Raw genomic sequence first — 16,918 nt, 5'->3', positions numbered from 1 at the left:
TATATTTTTTTTTGAACTGTTTTAAAAAATATGATCAACAAAATGGCTATCTTAGAAATTTAATACATTTATTTTCCTAAAAAAAATTTTTGATAATTTTTTGAATTTTTGAAAAAAAAAATTGAATATTATGTTATTCAATCAAAATTTCCATACTTATTACTGTAAAAAATTGCATTTAAATATATTGATTTTCCACGGAGATACTAAGGGTGATACGGGGCTTCTGGGACAAAAATAATGTACAAACAGTAAGTGCAATGACATAATAATTAATAAATAATAAATATTGAATTATCAACAATAAGCATCTTTACTATAACGGAAATGGGAAGCCACTCAGAAGCACCTCAGTCAGTCTAGGGAACCATTATAATATTTTATTGTTTGGGTAGATCTCGGAGCAGATTTCTTCTGAGTGTTTTGCGGACTGTTTTAAGGAGCAGTTACAATGAGGATAATAATTGTTCTAAATTCTAATGACGGGTTGAACAGTTTGTGAGTTAAATTCACTACCTATGAAATTACCAGTATTGAGTTTCAGCATAAATTAATAATAATTGAGTTTAGGTATTTTTCAGTCTTTATGAAGATTTTTATTAGCGATGCACTAATGTGATTGGCTACGAAAGTTAATTGAAGCATGCAGACAGACAGAATAGCGCCTGGAGAGTTTTGGCATAGAAGGGCTTTGTCACATCCCTGAATTGAATTGCCTAAGTCCAAACAGGTCGGATTATTGATTTATATATATCTAGTGAGTTTATTTGATAGGGAAGATAGTTTCAATTTTAATATTGGCCTTGGCCTCTCATGGAATCAAATATATATATTAAAACGTTTAGACAAATTTTACCGAAAACTGTGGAAATTGTTTGTACGCTATGGTAAAAAAAATATCATATTTTTTAATCTACTAGTCATAATTATAATATAAACTATTCTTTTGTATTCTATATATTTCATACAAGTATGTTTAATCATCAACAATGGGTAATAACTAATATTATTATAGATATATAATGATAGATTATAATAACGTATATTTAGTAATGTATTTAAATTTAAAGATTTGTTAGTAAATTATGTTTTAATGAAAACGTTCAAATTATAAATTTGTATTGTTTTCGTAGTTTTACTATGTTCATTCAATACTCCTAAATGTATAATATGTAGCTACGAACAAATAATCAGAATATTCAGTACATGGTTTTTGTTTTAACAAAATTATCAAATATTAATAAATATTATTATTCAAAACTTCCATTCTAAAATGGTATAATATAAAACCTATATTATGAAACGATATAACGGACATATCTAATGGACAACCCCTCGTGCCATTACATACTCGAGGCAACTGGACTGCACAAACTAATTTAATAATAAATATAAACGCTTGACACAAAGCTAATGGTCCTTGAAGCCAAAGCTACGTGTTTGATATAAAAAAAAAAGAAAAAGAAAAAAGTATACTCAATACAGGAAAAATATAAAAAGTGTTATAAGCTTTTGTCTGTTTTTTACTTCAAGTTAAAACTAAAATAATATTAACATCACACTACGACGATCGAGTTAAAACTAATTTTGAAATAAAACTATTATTAGTATTAGTTTTTATTTTTTGTTATTACGATATACACGTTACTTTAAAGCTCGTCTATTGAATTATAATAATAATATTTTTTTTTAAAGAACTTTGTATATAAAAAAAAATGTGCAGACTGTTAGTTTTTAGAAATAAAAGTTATACCTCATGACGAAATAACAAGATAATTATCACAACAAACTGAATTTCGTTCAGTCAACGCAAAATAGGGCGGGAGTCATCCTCGTCATATTTTGATTGGCTTATAACATTTATCGCACATTTTATGAGTTAATAATATATTTAATAATATAATATTATTAATATTATCAAGGACCAATTAAAAGCTGAGGAAGACTCCCACTCCTATTTCAGATAATAGAGATATAATGTGTATCACAAAATTGTTATAACAATACCTTGTTATTTCGTCATGTTATACCTAATAACTTATTATTTGACTAACTTATTAGTAATAAGTAATAAGTATATGAGCACAACCAATAAATCAAATCGTTAAACTTAAATACAATAGTATTTGAGCAATAAATACAAAGTAATAATAATTTTAATAAAATGTAATGTATTTTATTATAATTCGATTAAATATTGCTTACTTTCAGAGATTTTTTCCGGTTCTAGGAAACTTTTGCTCTGTGGAGCGGTTCCATTTCCAGTCCAATATGGTCTTTCAAGATGTATAAATGACCCCAGTATGCTAGTGTTTAAAGTAAAATATGCCTGAAACACACAAAAAATTAAAACTGTTAATGGTATAATATTTTTTATATATTTTTTTACTCTACCACTATAATACATTTTATATTATAACCGTCGTCGTAATTTCCTACATAATATTGCTACGGTAGATATAGCCGAGTAATATATTATGTATTAAATATTTATAATTATTTTCGTCTATATACGACTGCAGCAGTTCAATAAATCGTACTATATAATAATATTAATTTATCGCAACGAAACGTTGAATATTAATTATTAATTACGTTTACGGATTTAAAATATTAAAAAAAAATACGTAAAACCCGCGTAACGCGGATTAATAATTTACTATTAAAAAATATATTACCCACGCATTGGAAAATAATATCGTTAAACCGTTTAACCGCGGATTATCTTATTATTCAATTTCGTTTAATCATCTACGGCTTAACAACACGCCGGTATGCTACATAAACTACCTTGCTGTCTACAAATATTGTTTTCTGCGCTGCAATAATTCCACACAAACAACCAATTTGATACACGATTACGACGAACAGGCGGCTTATACCGTACATTCGAAGCGTTAATTAAAAAACTTTTCGCTCCACAACATTATATATAGATAATATTAGATATATATTATATACTCTTATATTAATATTTTATGAAGTTGTGCAGAATATATAATATATTATGAAAGGACTTGTCCCGACCGACTGAACTCGCCTGGCCAGAACCGCTTGAGCTATGCGAGTATGAAATTTGGACAGTACTTTAGTTTTATGATACTAAAACCCACGCTAATAAAGAATTTTTTGAAATTCACAATTAAAACATGTCCTCAACCAAGGGTTTTGTACTCCAACGTAATATATTTATATAATATAAACCCATATTAATATTATATGAAGATGTGCAGTGTGTATATACAAATATACAATGCTTGAATTGAGCGGATATACGCAAATGACGGAGTCACTCTTGTTTTAAAAAAATATATAGGTATATGCTTACCACTTCTAATATTATTATATCCTAATATTTAATTAGGACCTAGTCATATTTACATTTAAATATTCAGGTACACGCACACTTTTTGTTCACGTTTGCACCCCGCCCTTTTATTTTTTCCCAATTTAAACACTGTATATTGTACACTGACTTAAGTCAAAGCTCTGTTGAAAATTTAAAAAAATACAACTGATATATCAAAATGTAGAGGTCGTATCAAAACCCCTAGCTTTGGTTCATGGTTTTGTGATAACTGTGATAAGCATATTATTATAAAGGTTTGAGTTTGGGATGATAATCTATACCGGATACGTTTTTATGTGTGCTTCTGATTTGAAACAAAAACGTTCAATGGACGAAAAGGGATAACAAAATAATATAAAATGAAATACAGAATCAGTATATATTTTGATACTGCATGCAGGTATAGAGGGACTTTAAATTTTAAACAACGATAAACCATTTGCTAAAGCCATTCGCCGAACAGAGCCAAGTTTGCACGAAAATTAACAAGTTTTTTTTAAATACGAGTGCATGCAGTTAACATTTATTTATCGTTTTGCGAGATTTCGTCGAAAAATACAAACTGCGCAGAATTCAAAAAATAACCTCACTAAAGTACAATCAGATGATAAATTTGATTTCTTATTTCTGAAATGGATTAGTCTGAAACTTTTTGAGCTTTTTTACAGCGCTGAAAAGCTTTTACCGGAAAAACCACACATCATTGTAAGCTTGCAGAGCTCCTATTTCGATCTGCTAGGAATCGAAAATTTACGAGTCTTTATTTCGAGAGAAGCGCCATAAGTACGACCGACGTATCGTTATATTAGTTATTACGAAAAGGAAATCATAAACTTAAATTGGAAAAAGATACCAAATCCAATAGTTTTAAAAAAAAGTGGTAAATCAAAATGACCATACACGTCCGACGTGTATACAGGGTGGCTACAAGTATTCGACATGACGTGCTTGTAAACTTAATGATAATAATATTTAACGTGAATTATTCATATACAATGAAACCTCCCCATAACGGAACCTCCAAATAGCGGACGTATTATTGAGAACAAACTACAATCTTTCTATGAACTAAATTCTCTGAATAGTGGACAACATTTCAGTAACCGAGAGTATTCGGTATTAAGAGGTTTCACTGTAATAATAATGTAAAATATATACAAATAATATAACTGGGTAAAAATATAACAGTACAACAAACACTCGATCTCAAAATATTTTTTTTGTACCTACCTACCTACCCGTAGAACCGATTTTCAAACTAATTATCTCTTTTATATAAAGTAACAATAGATACTGTAAAATATATGGCCTCGGGATTGAAAGGCCTCTTAAAAACCCTTTTATATATCAAGCCACTCAACTGTAAAATACTTATAACGAATCATCTCATTTGTTTATTCTATTTCATTAGTTATAACTTTTTTTATATCAGCAGCTGACTTGCTTGTCAACAAACTTATAATAAGAAGGTTTATTGTACCAGCTATAGTCGTATAGGTACCTATACTGAAGAGATCATATTTTTTCGCAATTCTTTCGTCACATAGGTAGTTCTGTTTTTATCGTCGTATATTTTTAAGACGAGTTCCTCATAAATCGTGTTGTAAGGAGCCGCATGGTGTGCATGTACATTTAAAACTTTTTGAAAAAAATTACGTAACTTCTTATAACACTTACTGCTTATCTACAACAGTTCAAAGACATAAATTCAACTATTATACAGACAACGCCATGATTCTCATATTATGTAAGTATGCATTAAACATCGAATGAATTAAATCAACGAATGGAAAATGTTTGTACAGTATTCTAAATAATTATGTCTGTATAACCGTATAAAAAATAGTTTGATATTTATGGAGACACATCAAAGTTACTTACTCGATACCAACAACTTACGGGCTATTAAAATAAACTTTTCTGTGAATTTACAGAAACGACAATCACCAATATATTATGATAATATAATATGATATAACGATGTGCACTAAAAAAGGTTTTAAGCTTTTTACAGTATTTCCAAATTTATTTTGTCAAACAACGACCGTAAGTTGAGACTTCGAGTATACTCGTTTATAGTTAAACACACACAATGCATTTTCTACATATTTTTTTAATGATGTGGATGTGTACAAATAATAACGAAAATAGCATTTGACGTCATAGAAAAATTCCCGTTCACGATGATTTTAATTTCGTGAATATGTTTATAATATGAATATGAATTGTTTTTACTGTTTTGATTTATACTACATATTAAATAGTATTTAAATAGTATTCGTTTGGCATTAGAAGTTCTGCAAATTAACAAATTAATAATAAATAAAATACATAATTTCACAATTTAATTCAAATCATTGAAATATGATCATTTGTATGCTAATTTTTATATTGTTTTAAGTGTAAACATAGTACTTCGTTGGTCGTTGGTATAGTATATGGTGTATCTCACCCGAGGAATTTAAGTAAAAAAGTAAAACAATAATTTTTATTTTTTTATTGCTACAACTGAATTTATTTATGTTTTGTCAAGCTTATATTTTATCTTATTATTTTTATGTACATTTTTCATTTGAAATAATTGAAAATAAAATAATTGCCGTTCTTTTTTTAACATAAATTATTTGGAGAAAAACAAATAAAATGGAACACACACCAGACAAAATCAGATGATAAAGTTCTTTTCATCTTATGAATAACAAAAATTAAAATTTATAATACGAAAATTTATTATTTTCAATACATTTTGCAATCACCAATAATAATAGATGTATATTCACAATAATTGCATTAAAGTAATAGAAATATTGAAACAAATGTAAATAGAAAATTATTTTATTTATTCCCATTTACACAGTTACTTTATGATTATTACACGTAAAAATCGCTACTGTGATGAAATCCAAACAATTAAAATAATCAACGCTATTTATTTACTAAATCGTATTCAATAGAATTTCGTGACAAAACGACCTATAATTAATGTTTAAATTTTTTTTTCGAAAAAAAAACTAAATATTAAATGAAAAAATGTGTGAATAATCATAAATTATTAATTCATTATTTTAAATAAGAATGAGACTAAGTACAATATTGTTTAAAAATTTTAAAATAGAAAATCTCTGCATTTTTTTTTTATATTAAAGTATTTCTGATTAAAATAAAAATAAACGTGTAAATTATTTGTGTGTAAAATGCAAAACGTAAAAATTAAAAATATCTGAAACTATCTATGAATAAACTACCACATACCAAATCTAGGCAGTGTACGTTTATGTTTTAATTTTAATGCCCGAATCGAAAATTAATCCACCTACTACAATTACTTAATGTTGTTGTAATCCGTGCTTATCATTCCTATACTGCATATGCCTATACAATGTTAATTGGTTATAGATTTAATTTAGTAAAATTATTTAAATTTTAGACAAATTATAGTGAAGTTATAATAGATGTTTTCATATCATTTAAAATTAAAAACTTTAATTTCTCTATTTATTTTAAAGTGAGGAAAAAAAGTGTCACATCAAGGAAAAATGTAATTTTAGTTACTAAATATTTACTGAGAATTTTTATAAAAATATCACATATTTTATAATTTTATAATATTATATATCAATTGCTAACATAGGTCCTAATATCCAATATTTCAATATTTTGATTTTCTAGGAACTACGCTCTCACCTTCTACCTTTAATTAACATCCATGAAAATTACAAGTAAGGCATAATTGTGGGCATAATTTAAAATGTCCCGTTTTAAAAAAATAAATAAATTTGGGATCCTTATCTAAAACTTTTTTGTATTATACACCATAAATATTAAAATTTAATTTTGTAATTTGGCACGCCTCTGCGAGTAACGCCTCGATCATATTATAATATTATTATTTATTAAGTAACACATAGTTGGCGGCTATGGTTTCAAAATATCAGTGCCAAGAAAACTTCAATGCGGTCCAATAATAATAACAATAATAACAACAATTTGTAGGACTTACATGTGTTGAGATTCAACCACTACATTGTAGATCATTAATAAATGCACATACTCTTAAGAATTTTAAGTGTTTAGTATCTACACAAATTTTAGAAAATTTCAAACAAATACTTGAGTAATTAGAAGTAGCTACACTTAAAATAGGTTCGTACAGGTTAAACCTTATAGCTAATAATTAAATATCTACTAATCGTTTGAAATTTTAATTTTATGTACCTAGACCTAGACTATTTTAACAGTTTAACAGGTTGACTGCCATTAGACCCTTATGTGGGTCACACGAAGTTTGTCAAAATGTTTATGATACAATTAATGATTTTGTTTATTCCGTGTTGGTCCTAACTTAATAATTATTTTTTTGATAATTGTTTTCAAAATAGGTATTATATTGATTTAGGTATTATAATGTTATTCTAATTTAAAATTAAATAATTTTTAGTAAGGCTCACGGATGTGTCACACAAACTTATTGGATAGATTTTAATGATTCTTCAATGAAAAAAGTAACATATAGGTAACATAATACACCTAAAGTATAATACAATAAAAATAAATAATACAAATTCACTTTATTTGTTTAGCAATTGATAATCTTTTTTTATATTAAAAGTATCATAATATGATAATATAATATAAGAAAAGGGGGGCATAGTGGGGGGACAGAGTTATATAAAAAATGTATACCTACCTATTATTGTCGAGAAACTATAATATCAAATATGTAACAATAATAAACAATTTTGTTGTTCAAATCATTGTCTTGTAATGACTTAAAATTGCGTTAAAATGAAAACGTTTCCAGAAAAGAGTATTCTTTTCTTCAACATAATGTAAGTTATAATATTCTTTAACGAATTATCCTGTATATAATATGACGCACAAACAATATAATATGGGTACCTTGTATGCATACAATGTTGGAATACACAGACTTAAGATAATTTAAGGTATATTAATTTAGTAATTATTTTTAACTCATTGCACGAGTCACGAGTGAAATAAATTATAAATAATTGTTATGAGTAAGTATAATACGAATCGAGAATAATTCACACCAATTAAATGTGCGTGGTATACGATATAACCTATACTAGCTGCTCTTAGACGGCGCTGGGTCAAATTATTTTTTTATGTTGAATCTTATTTGAAGAAAAGTACTAAAAGTGTTCCAAGAAACCCGTGAAAAGTTTTGAAAAATTATTGATCATTAGGAGTCTAGTTTTCGGTATAATTGGATGTGGAGTTATTTTTTTATCACCGGTACACGTAATATATTTATAAATAATATAAATTTTATTGTTACCGTCATAAAAATACAAAATGAATAAAACAAGAATAACACGCAGTAGGTACGTAATATAAAATGATTTAAAGTCAAATGAATATTTTCATTATAACTGTAATAATAATGTATTATATTTAATAATGGGACTTCCGTAAGTGTAAATCAACAAAACAGCAATCAATTATAATTAAAAAAAAAAATTTAAAAAAATACACATCATTGTAAAACCGTACTGGTTAGGTTATCGCTTTGCTCAGAATCTAAAATTAAGTCTGTGTGTGTACAAGCACGTGCGGATGAAGTGAAACTTCCTTCGTAGTTTTAGTGATATCTTGTCTTTTCAGAAAAATAAACAATCTCGTAGCAAGGACTTGCATGAAATGATAGGATTTTAGATTCCTGATACAAAAATAATGTATTTGTTTTATTCTTATTGTTTTTTTATAATATACATATAATATTATGTACGTAGTATTATGTATTATTATTATATATTTTATTATGTATATAAAATATAAATTAAATTAATTTACAGTAGATTGTAGATATTATATTGTATAGCTATACAGTACACATATTATATTAAAACGAAGCTTCGTGTTACTATTCAACAATCCAAATTAATTATTAAATATCTAAATAGATAATAATATGTGGCAATTATTATTAAAAAATAGATTTCCATATTATTGCTAAGTATTTGCAAAATATTTGTACAGGTTTGAAACTGATCGGACAAAGTTGGGGACCAACTTCACTGACATATTAATAATGGTAATAACCAAAAGCGCAAATTATGGGGGCAAATCTCCCTAAACTTAGCTGTAGCCCCCCCCCAAAAAAAAAAAAAACCTAGGACATACAATTTCAAAATGCTATATTGCAACAGTCTGCTTGCCTTTAATATATTCAGTCCCCCCCCGGTTAAAAGTTGAAATTGCGCCTATTTAAATAACATAAAAAAATTAATTTATTAATTTAACAATAATATAGGTACTTACATTAAAATTGTCGTTATTTTCCGGTTAACAAAAAATGTATTTTGTCGTGGGATATAAATACGAATGTTGTTACACCATATATTAACAATATATATACAGTTTGGATTATTTATCTGTTCCACTGCGCTTATATAAATCTTCCGATTTAGAAGATAATAATGGTTCAAACGGTATTTCTTTGGCAATATTTTATGTATATGTATTTTTTTTACTGACGTAATATAAGGTTTTTTGAGTAGAGGGACAGAGTTATTTTTATTTCTAAGATGCAATTTCGGAATTAATATACTGCAAGTACTTTGAAAAATACGTTTTAACACAATATATACAACCGATATCAGTATAATAATATTACCCATTTGCCCGTATTATTATAGATGGTGATTGTGGTTATAAGGTAGTGTTGTGAAAATATTTTAACCAACAATTCGTAATAATAATAATAATATGTGCTACTAAATTATATTATCAGATCTTGATTTATATAGACCCCTAAAAATGTATGGAGTATACAACTATCTGGGTTTGCACTTAGTATTATTAAATGTTAACAATTAATTTCAAAAATAGTTTCAGAACAATACATCTACATTTAAATGAGCATATTTTAAGTCTGGACTATATAATTTATAATTATTATTAATAAGCCCCTGAGCGTGGAGACAGCTGGATAACAATTTATTATTATATAATGATTTTAAATCACCTATAAACCATAAGACCGATTATTTATAACAAATAATAATTTTGGTAAATTGTATGTACCTATGCATCGTTTTTATACTTTTTCGTAAACAATTAAAATCAACAATATTTTGAATTTATTTTATTAAAACTGCAGTATCCAACAAAAATAAGTATTGGTTTAAACATGCTGCAGTTTCGTTATAAATATTTATACAATAATTCATTTTAGATTTTATCCGGGGAAATTGGTCTGATAATGATAATATATGTTTGTGTAAGTACACTTTTTTTCCATTAGGTTAACTCTTTTAGAAAATATTTTATACCGTTGTTGATCTGAATTCGCATACACACCTCTAATTATTAATCACTGGCAATTGTATAATTTTTCTATAGTTTTCCAGGGTAACGTACCTGTTTACCAGTTATTTTCTAGAAAATTGGAAAATAAATTGAATTGACACTCTCGTGTTTTAACCAAAAAAAATTCCATCGATTTTATTATAGTTCAGTCAAATTAGACGAAAAAAGGGGTTCAGCTCGAAAAAATTTCCACCTAGCTGAATTTTGGTACGCATCAAAGGTTATATATATATAATATATATATCCAATCGCACTTGCGTTAAACAAATTTTAACGGATTTTCTAATTTTTGTATCAATGTAGAAATAAATCTGTTTTTATTCGATCGATTTGATCAACGCAAGTGCGATTGGATATATATATATATACTCCGGCCCACGAGAGTCCATATGTCAGAACGCGTCCGTCACTGCGCATCGGCACGTTGCCGAATAGTGGGAATGGCATCATGGTGGGAGAAAACAGACGTCACGTATTACTATATGAATGCGCGGTTTACGTATGGACTCTCGTGGGCCGGGATGAGTATATATATAACCATTTTGTAGATAATTTTATCCTCTACAATTTTTGTTTGAGACTTTTTACTGTACAAACAGTATAAAATGAGATATTAACGCAAAGGCTACTTGTTTTTAGCGAAAAAATCATATTTCGTTAAAAGTGTACACTTTGTTGGCCTTATAACGGAAAAACCATCAACTTGACGTAAAAATGTCAAAAGAATATTTTTGTAGATAATTACCTCCTCTACAATTTGTATCTAAAACTTTTTTTTGTCCGACCAATAAAAAACGAGATATTAAAAAAAAGGCTAATTCCGTGACCTTTGACCTCGAATAACCTTTAACGCGTACATAATATCGAGGTCGAATTTTTACACATTATTTACAACGATGTAATAAAGATGTGTACGGAAATTCAGCTAGGTGGGAATTTTTCCTAGCTGAAAACCTAATTTGACTGGACTATTATTAGGGTCCGAATAGTTTATATAAGCTGCTGCAATCCACTTTTTTCTTTGACGAATCTATCAACGAAATTATTTTTACCTATTTAAGCTCACTCTGAATTGGGTTCGATAATGTTTTAATCATCACTAGGTATAATACATTATATTATATTTTGTGATGCAGTAAAACGGCTTTTATAATTTAGTATGTGTGTTTTATGAACCTGTTTTATGTGCTAAACGTTGTAGTACACGATGCGATGTAGATAATAACTATACCTATTATATTCCCTGCAATAATTACTAGTTTGTACTAGGTCTAAGTTTAATTCTTAGTGGCTATTTTCACGTCCACCATGAAAATATATAATTTCTCGTCCTGCCACCCGATTGGACGTCCAATCAGGAAAATTACATAACACTGATATTAATTACTATTTGACGACGGTCAGTGTCCATTAGGACATATTTTGGTCTCGTGTTTGGGCTCCACTGTACATATAGTCGAATAGTGGATATGTCGGTAAGGTCATCAGAGCCGGTGCGTTTTTTAGTACAAAAACATATCTTACAGCATACAGAAAAAACTTACACGCCTTGAGGAATAATCGGGTTTCGTTATTTTTATTTATTTTTTGATTTAATAGCAGAGAATATTTTACAGGTCAGTTCCAAGCCCGATTTTCAAAATTATAATTATAGAACCTAAAATATGCATTTGAACAATGCACAATATTTGTCATTTTTCAAATGTATTTTACATTTTTACTACCACTATATTTAAAGTAAAACGAAAATTCGTTCCTTGGTCAGACCTGAAAAATGTTCTCTTCTTTTAAGTAATAAAGTTTTTAGTAAGCTGCATTAGATTAGTGAAAAATTATTACAATTAAGTCAGTAACTAAAATATAAAATAGAATTTTCGAATTTTATAGAATTTCAGAAATTTGGAAAAACCGGCACATACACTTGTAACTGATGATGGTAGACAGTGGTGGAGCAGTTCGCGATTTAACCAGTCGTCGGTACTTATTTATTGCACGGTATAGTAGTGCGTGGGGCATATAGGTAGTAAAGACGTAAGGGAATGGTATACGGTGGTGGCATATTAAAGATATAATGGGATTGTCATCCTCACGGACTAAGATATAACCTAACCTAACCTTTGCATTAATTTCACCCTACATTCAGCAGAGCGACATACACTTACCCGCTTTTTTTATTATAATATTTGACTAGGTAAACAAAAAGGCAATTAAATTTTTGAAAATTCCCCCCACACAGATGACGTCTGGATCCGCTACTGCTATTAACGCAGGTTAGGAATAATTTTTTTTTTAAAGTATTTAAATTAGTATTTGAATGCAATTCAGACTGTTAGTAACTACTAGCTATTTATTATTTTATCAATTTAATGGATACATTTTTTTTAACTCTGGCTGATTTGAATTAGAAGTAGAACAACTGCAAACTGGAAAATCTAGATTTTTAATTTCTTGTTAAGTATTTGTTTGTTCTTTTTTTTTAAAATAAAGGGTAAACAAATAATAGGTACTATAATAGGTCCTATTAATTGTTTAATATTATTAATTATTAAATAAACATTGAAATATTTAATTTTCATAAAAAAACTCCACTATTTTCCGAATAACACAATTTAACTGTTTAATTGTTTTATAAGGTATGACAAGCAATAAACAAGGAAACAATTTAGACGCGCTAACATTCATAGGCAGTCTTTCATCCTGGCAAAGATAAAGAGAAATATTGTTATCTTGTCTTCAAAGTTATTTTGTCGATTTATAATACAACATTATTATGGTTATTTTTTTGCAAATAAGTAATAATGACGTATCTGTGACCTGTTCTATACAACATTAAATAAGCTAAAGATTATTTCATAATATTATGTCATACTGTTGTAGCTGGAAAAGTGAGTACATAATAGAATTACCTATTAAACTTAATATACAGTATACATAGTATAACATTTTTGTATTTACTGATAATTTTTACTTCAAAATAATCAAATTATAATAGATGGTCTTTTGTATTTTGGGGGTGCATATTATAAACATGGGTGTGAACAAGTTCCCTGTGCACCCCTTTATAGTTGCGCCAATGCTTATAACAAAATTATTTACCTATTTACGATAGTTAAAATATTTTATTTTAATTCTTATACAAAACTCAACTAAACATTATTTAAGTTATTAAACAAATGATCATATAATTATTTTACATACTTTTCAAGTATAATTTTTCTTATAAGATTCCTCAAATAAAACCAACATAGTAATGACATAAAAGACAAATAAATATTTCATCCATAATGGCCAATTACACCCACTCTGTATGGTATTTGTGATTTATGCAATTACGCCTAATGGTATGGCAAATGAAAACAGCCTACAAACAAAATTATTAAAATACAATATAGGTACGGGATGGGATTATAAAGACTTAAATACAAGTAGAGGATGAAAAGAATTAAGTAATAGCCATGAAATCACTTATACTCATATCATTAAAAATCTAACTAATTAATTTTGTCTAATAGGTATATTTTATATTATATTATGTAAAAAAATGAATAAATGTTTGTTTGTAGGTACTTAATTTTACAACATTATTTGAGCAGCTGATATTTTTACGATTAATCCCAAGGTAGCGTCCTCGCACTAATATCGTATATTAAAAATGGCCTAGGGGAGTCCATTTGTTTTCTAAAAAACACGTTTCAACTCTCATAGCCTCATTAAATTGTTTAATATTAAATAGGTAGGTAGGTATCTACTATATATTATAACATATACGTAGTTTTGAGATTTGCTGATTTATCTCGGCTGAATAATAATTGGAAGTTTTTTTTTAGATATTTACGAGGTATGGTCGCCGGTCGTCGAATCGCTATATATTATTATTATTTATTATTGCCATAGAGTAACGCAATATGTACTTAACCAATTGTGTGGCCAGTGATTTAATATTTATCGTCAATGTAAAAGCTCTTTCGCGCACGCTGTTCCGGTCTCGTATCATAACATATAATATAATATCCTTCATGCTACGTATCGCAATTTCAGTGAAGTTATTTGCAAAGAATGTTAGTGTTTTTTTTTATATATACGTTAGGACAACACAAACTTTTTGGCGACATTACTGCGAGGATCGTCTGAAATTGTCAAAAGAAACCCCTTTTTAAGTACACGAATCGCAGTAAGAATGTTGAATTATTGTTTTTGGATTCGTTTAATGAATGCACAAGAAAAATATATTTATTACATCCCAAAGTTTTTTTAAAGTTTAAAATATAAGACTTAGATATATATTATATCATGCATTATATACAATCAATATGATAAAATATACACCGGTCACCGAACATTTAAAATTTTTACTACCTATATAACAATATGTTATTCGATCGTGTATACTGTATAGTATCGGCGAAAAACGCATAACTGAAAGCGACCTAAACATGTCCCTATCTATAGGCTATAAGACACCTTAAACTTGTAGAATAAGTATTATACGAAATTATATTAATTATTGAGTGTAGGTTAATTGATATTTAATAGAACTTTGCTCGGGGTGATTAATTTGTATTTTAGACATAATTATTTTAGGTACACCTATAAAATATACCTACCTACATATTATTATTTCTAACGACTAATCATTATAATATTCAATGCGTTCTTATTTAATTACAAATTTTATTATTCGACAAGATTGTTGAACAAGTCATCTACTACCCAAGTCTGAATTAAGGGGGGTACAGGGGGGTCCAGGGGGGCATGGCCCTGATGCCTTGATATGTAGAATTTATTTAGGGGCCTCAGATTTGTCCATTACTTTTTTCATTATAGGCTATAATGATATAACATTGCGTCACTGCATAAATCACCTAAAAAAAATCAATGATTTTTTAGCGAGGGAAAAAGCTTGTAAATTATAATTTATAAAATGATACATTATTCATTATTTATTGCTATGTACCTAATACCTATATATATTTATTATTATAGGTACCCAATATTAAATAATATATACATTATTATTTTTTATTTCGTACAGGGGCCTCATTTAAAACTTTGGCTCCTGGGCCATAAAATGTCTTAATTCGGGCTTGTTACTACCATAATGCACATATTTTATTGAATTATACTTTTAATAATATGAGAATGTACAGTATAATGTTTTGAAATCAGCCGCCTCGGCTTGGTAAAAAAATGTAGAAACATAGAAGTTTCTTAATTACACTACATTTCATAAAAAATTATGTGTCTTATACAATTAATTAATGGAACTTTATTCTTAATATATACGTTATCGTTTGTATTCATTATTTTTAATTAAAATTGAATGCTTTGTGGTAGCTTACATATTAATTCTCGAATTGTTGTAATGACATATTCATTACAACAGAATAAGTAATGAATCTCTGAAGTGTTAAATTGCTGAAAAAAAACTAAATTAGTGTACTTACATGGAATCCACAGTAATTAGTGGATATTAAATAAAACTTTGTTTAAAAAAATATATATCTATAGATATAAACTTATTTTTAAATTATTGATTTTTAAATATTTAATTGTATATGTATTTGATTAAAAAAATGAATAATCCTGAAAATGTGGTGCGCTGTTGTTAATTGGAGATATTCAGAATGCAGAAAATAGTATTAAATAATTTATTAGCGTTGGTTATTATACAATTATTTATGAAACTGTATACCATTATCACAGTTATATTAATATATAGGTGTAGGTATTATACAATATATAATTATGTATCATTATAAGCCACAATATTTATTTTTACTTTTGCTACGCCATAAAACAAACATTTAAACCTTAGTTAAAATGTCAAACAAAATAATGTATGATTTGAATAAGACCATTTAATGCAATTATTTTAAAATAAATACCTAGTAGGCACCGATGCACTCCTACGGAGTATATATTTCAGATGAAACTGTTTGTTGAACATTATATTAAAAATCCATTTCTGTATTAAAGTATTATCAAACTTTATTAAAACGACTATAATAGGTAATTGCATTTTGTTTCACAATATAAATGAAATTATACTATGCACACATTGTACATTAATTGTTCACAGTATATATACATTAAGAATAATGTAGGCAATCATTATTAGTCCACACGAATGATCAGAAACGGTTAAAGATAAATAATCATTATTTTATTTTCCATTTTTTATATTTTTAACTGTAAAATCCTAACAGTAGAATATATTTTTAATTATAATACACA

The 16,918-nt window shown here is 27.5% G+C and overlaps 1 protein-coding gene across 3 annotated transcripts in view; it reads right to left on the bottom strand.

Annotated features, from left to right (window-relative positions):
- LOC100570183 overlaps positions 1 to 16,918 on the bottom strand; it is a 174,258-nt gene that overhangs the window by 65,028 nt on the left and 92,312 nt on the right. For all 3 annotated transcript variants that reach the window (XM_029487695.1, XM_029487696.1, XM_029487698.1), the window contains exons 3-4: positions 11,381 to 11,384; positions 2,206 to 2,329 (exon numbers count right to left, since the gene is read on the bottom strand). In XM_029487695.1, coding sequence (XP_029343555.1) covers positions 2,206 to 2,329; positions 11,381 to 11,384 — 128 coding nt within the window. The remainder of the gene's footprint in view (positions 1 to 2,205; positions 2,330 to 11,380; positions 11,385 to 16,918) is intronic.

The sequence above is a fragment of the Acyrthosiphon pisum genome, chromosome A1, assembly GCF_005508785.2.
Source record: "Acyrthosiphon pisum isolate AL4f chromosome A1, pea_aphid_22Mar2018_4r6ur, whole genome shotgun sequence".
Lineage (NCBI taxonomy): Eukaryota > Metazoa > Arthropoda > Insecta > Hemiptera > Aphididae > Acyrthosiphon > Acyrthosiphon pisum.
Note: the sequence above shows the minus strand (reverse complement) of the source record. Positions and strands in the feature narration are given on the sequence as shown.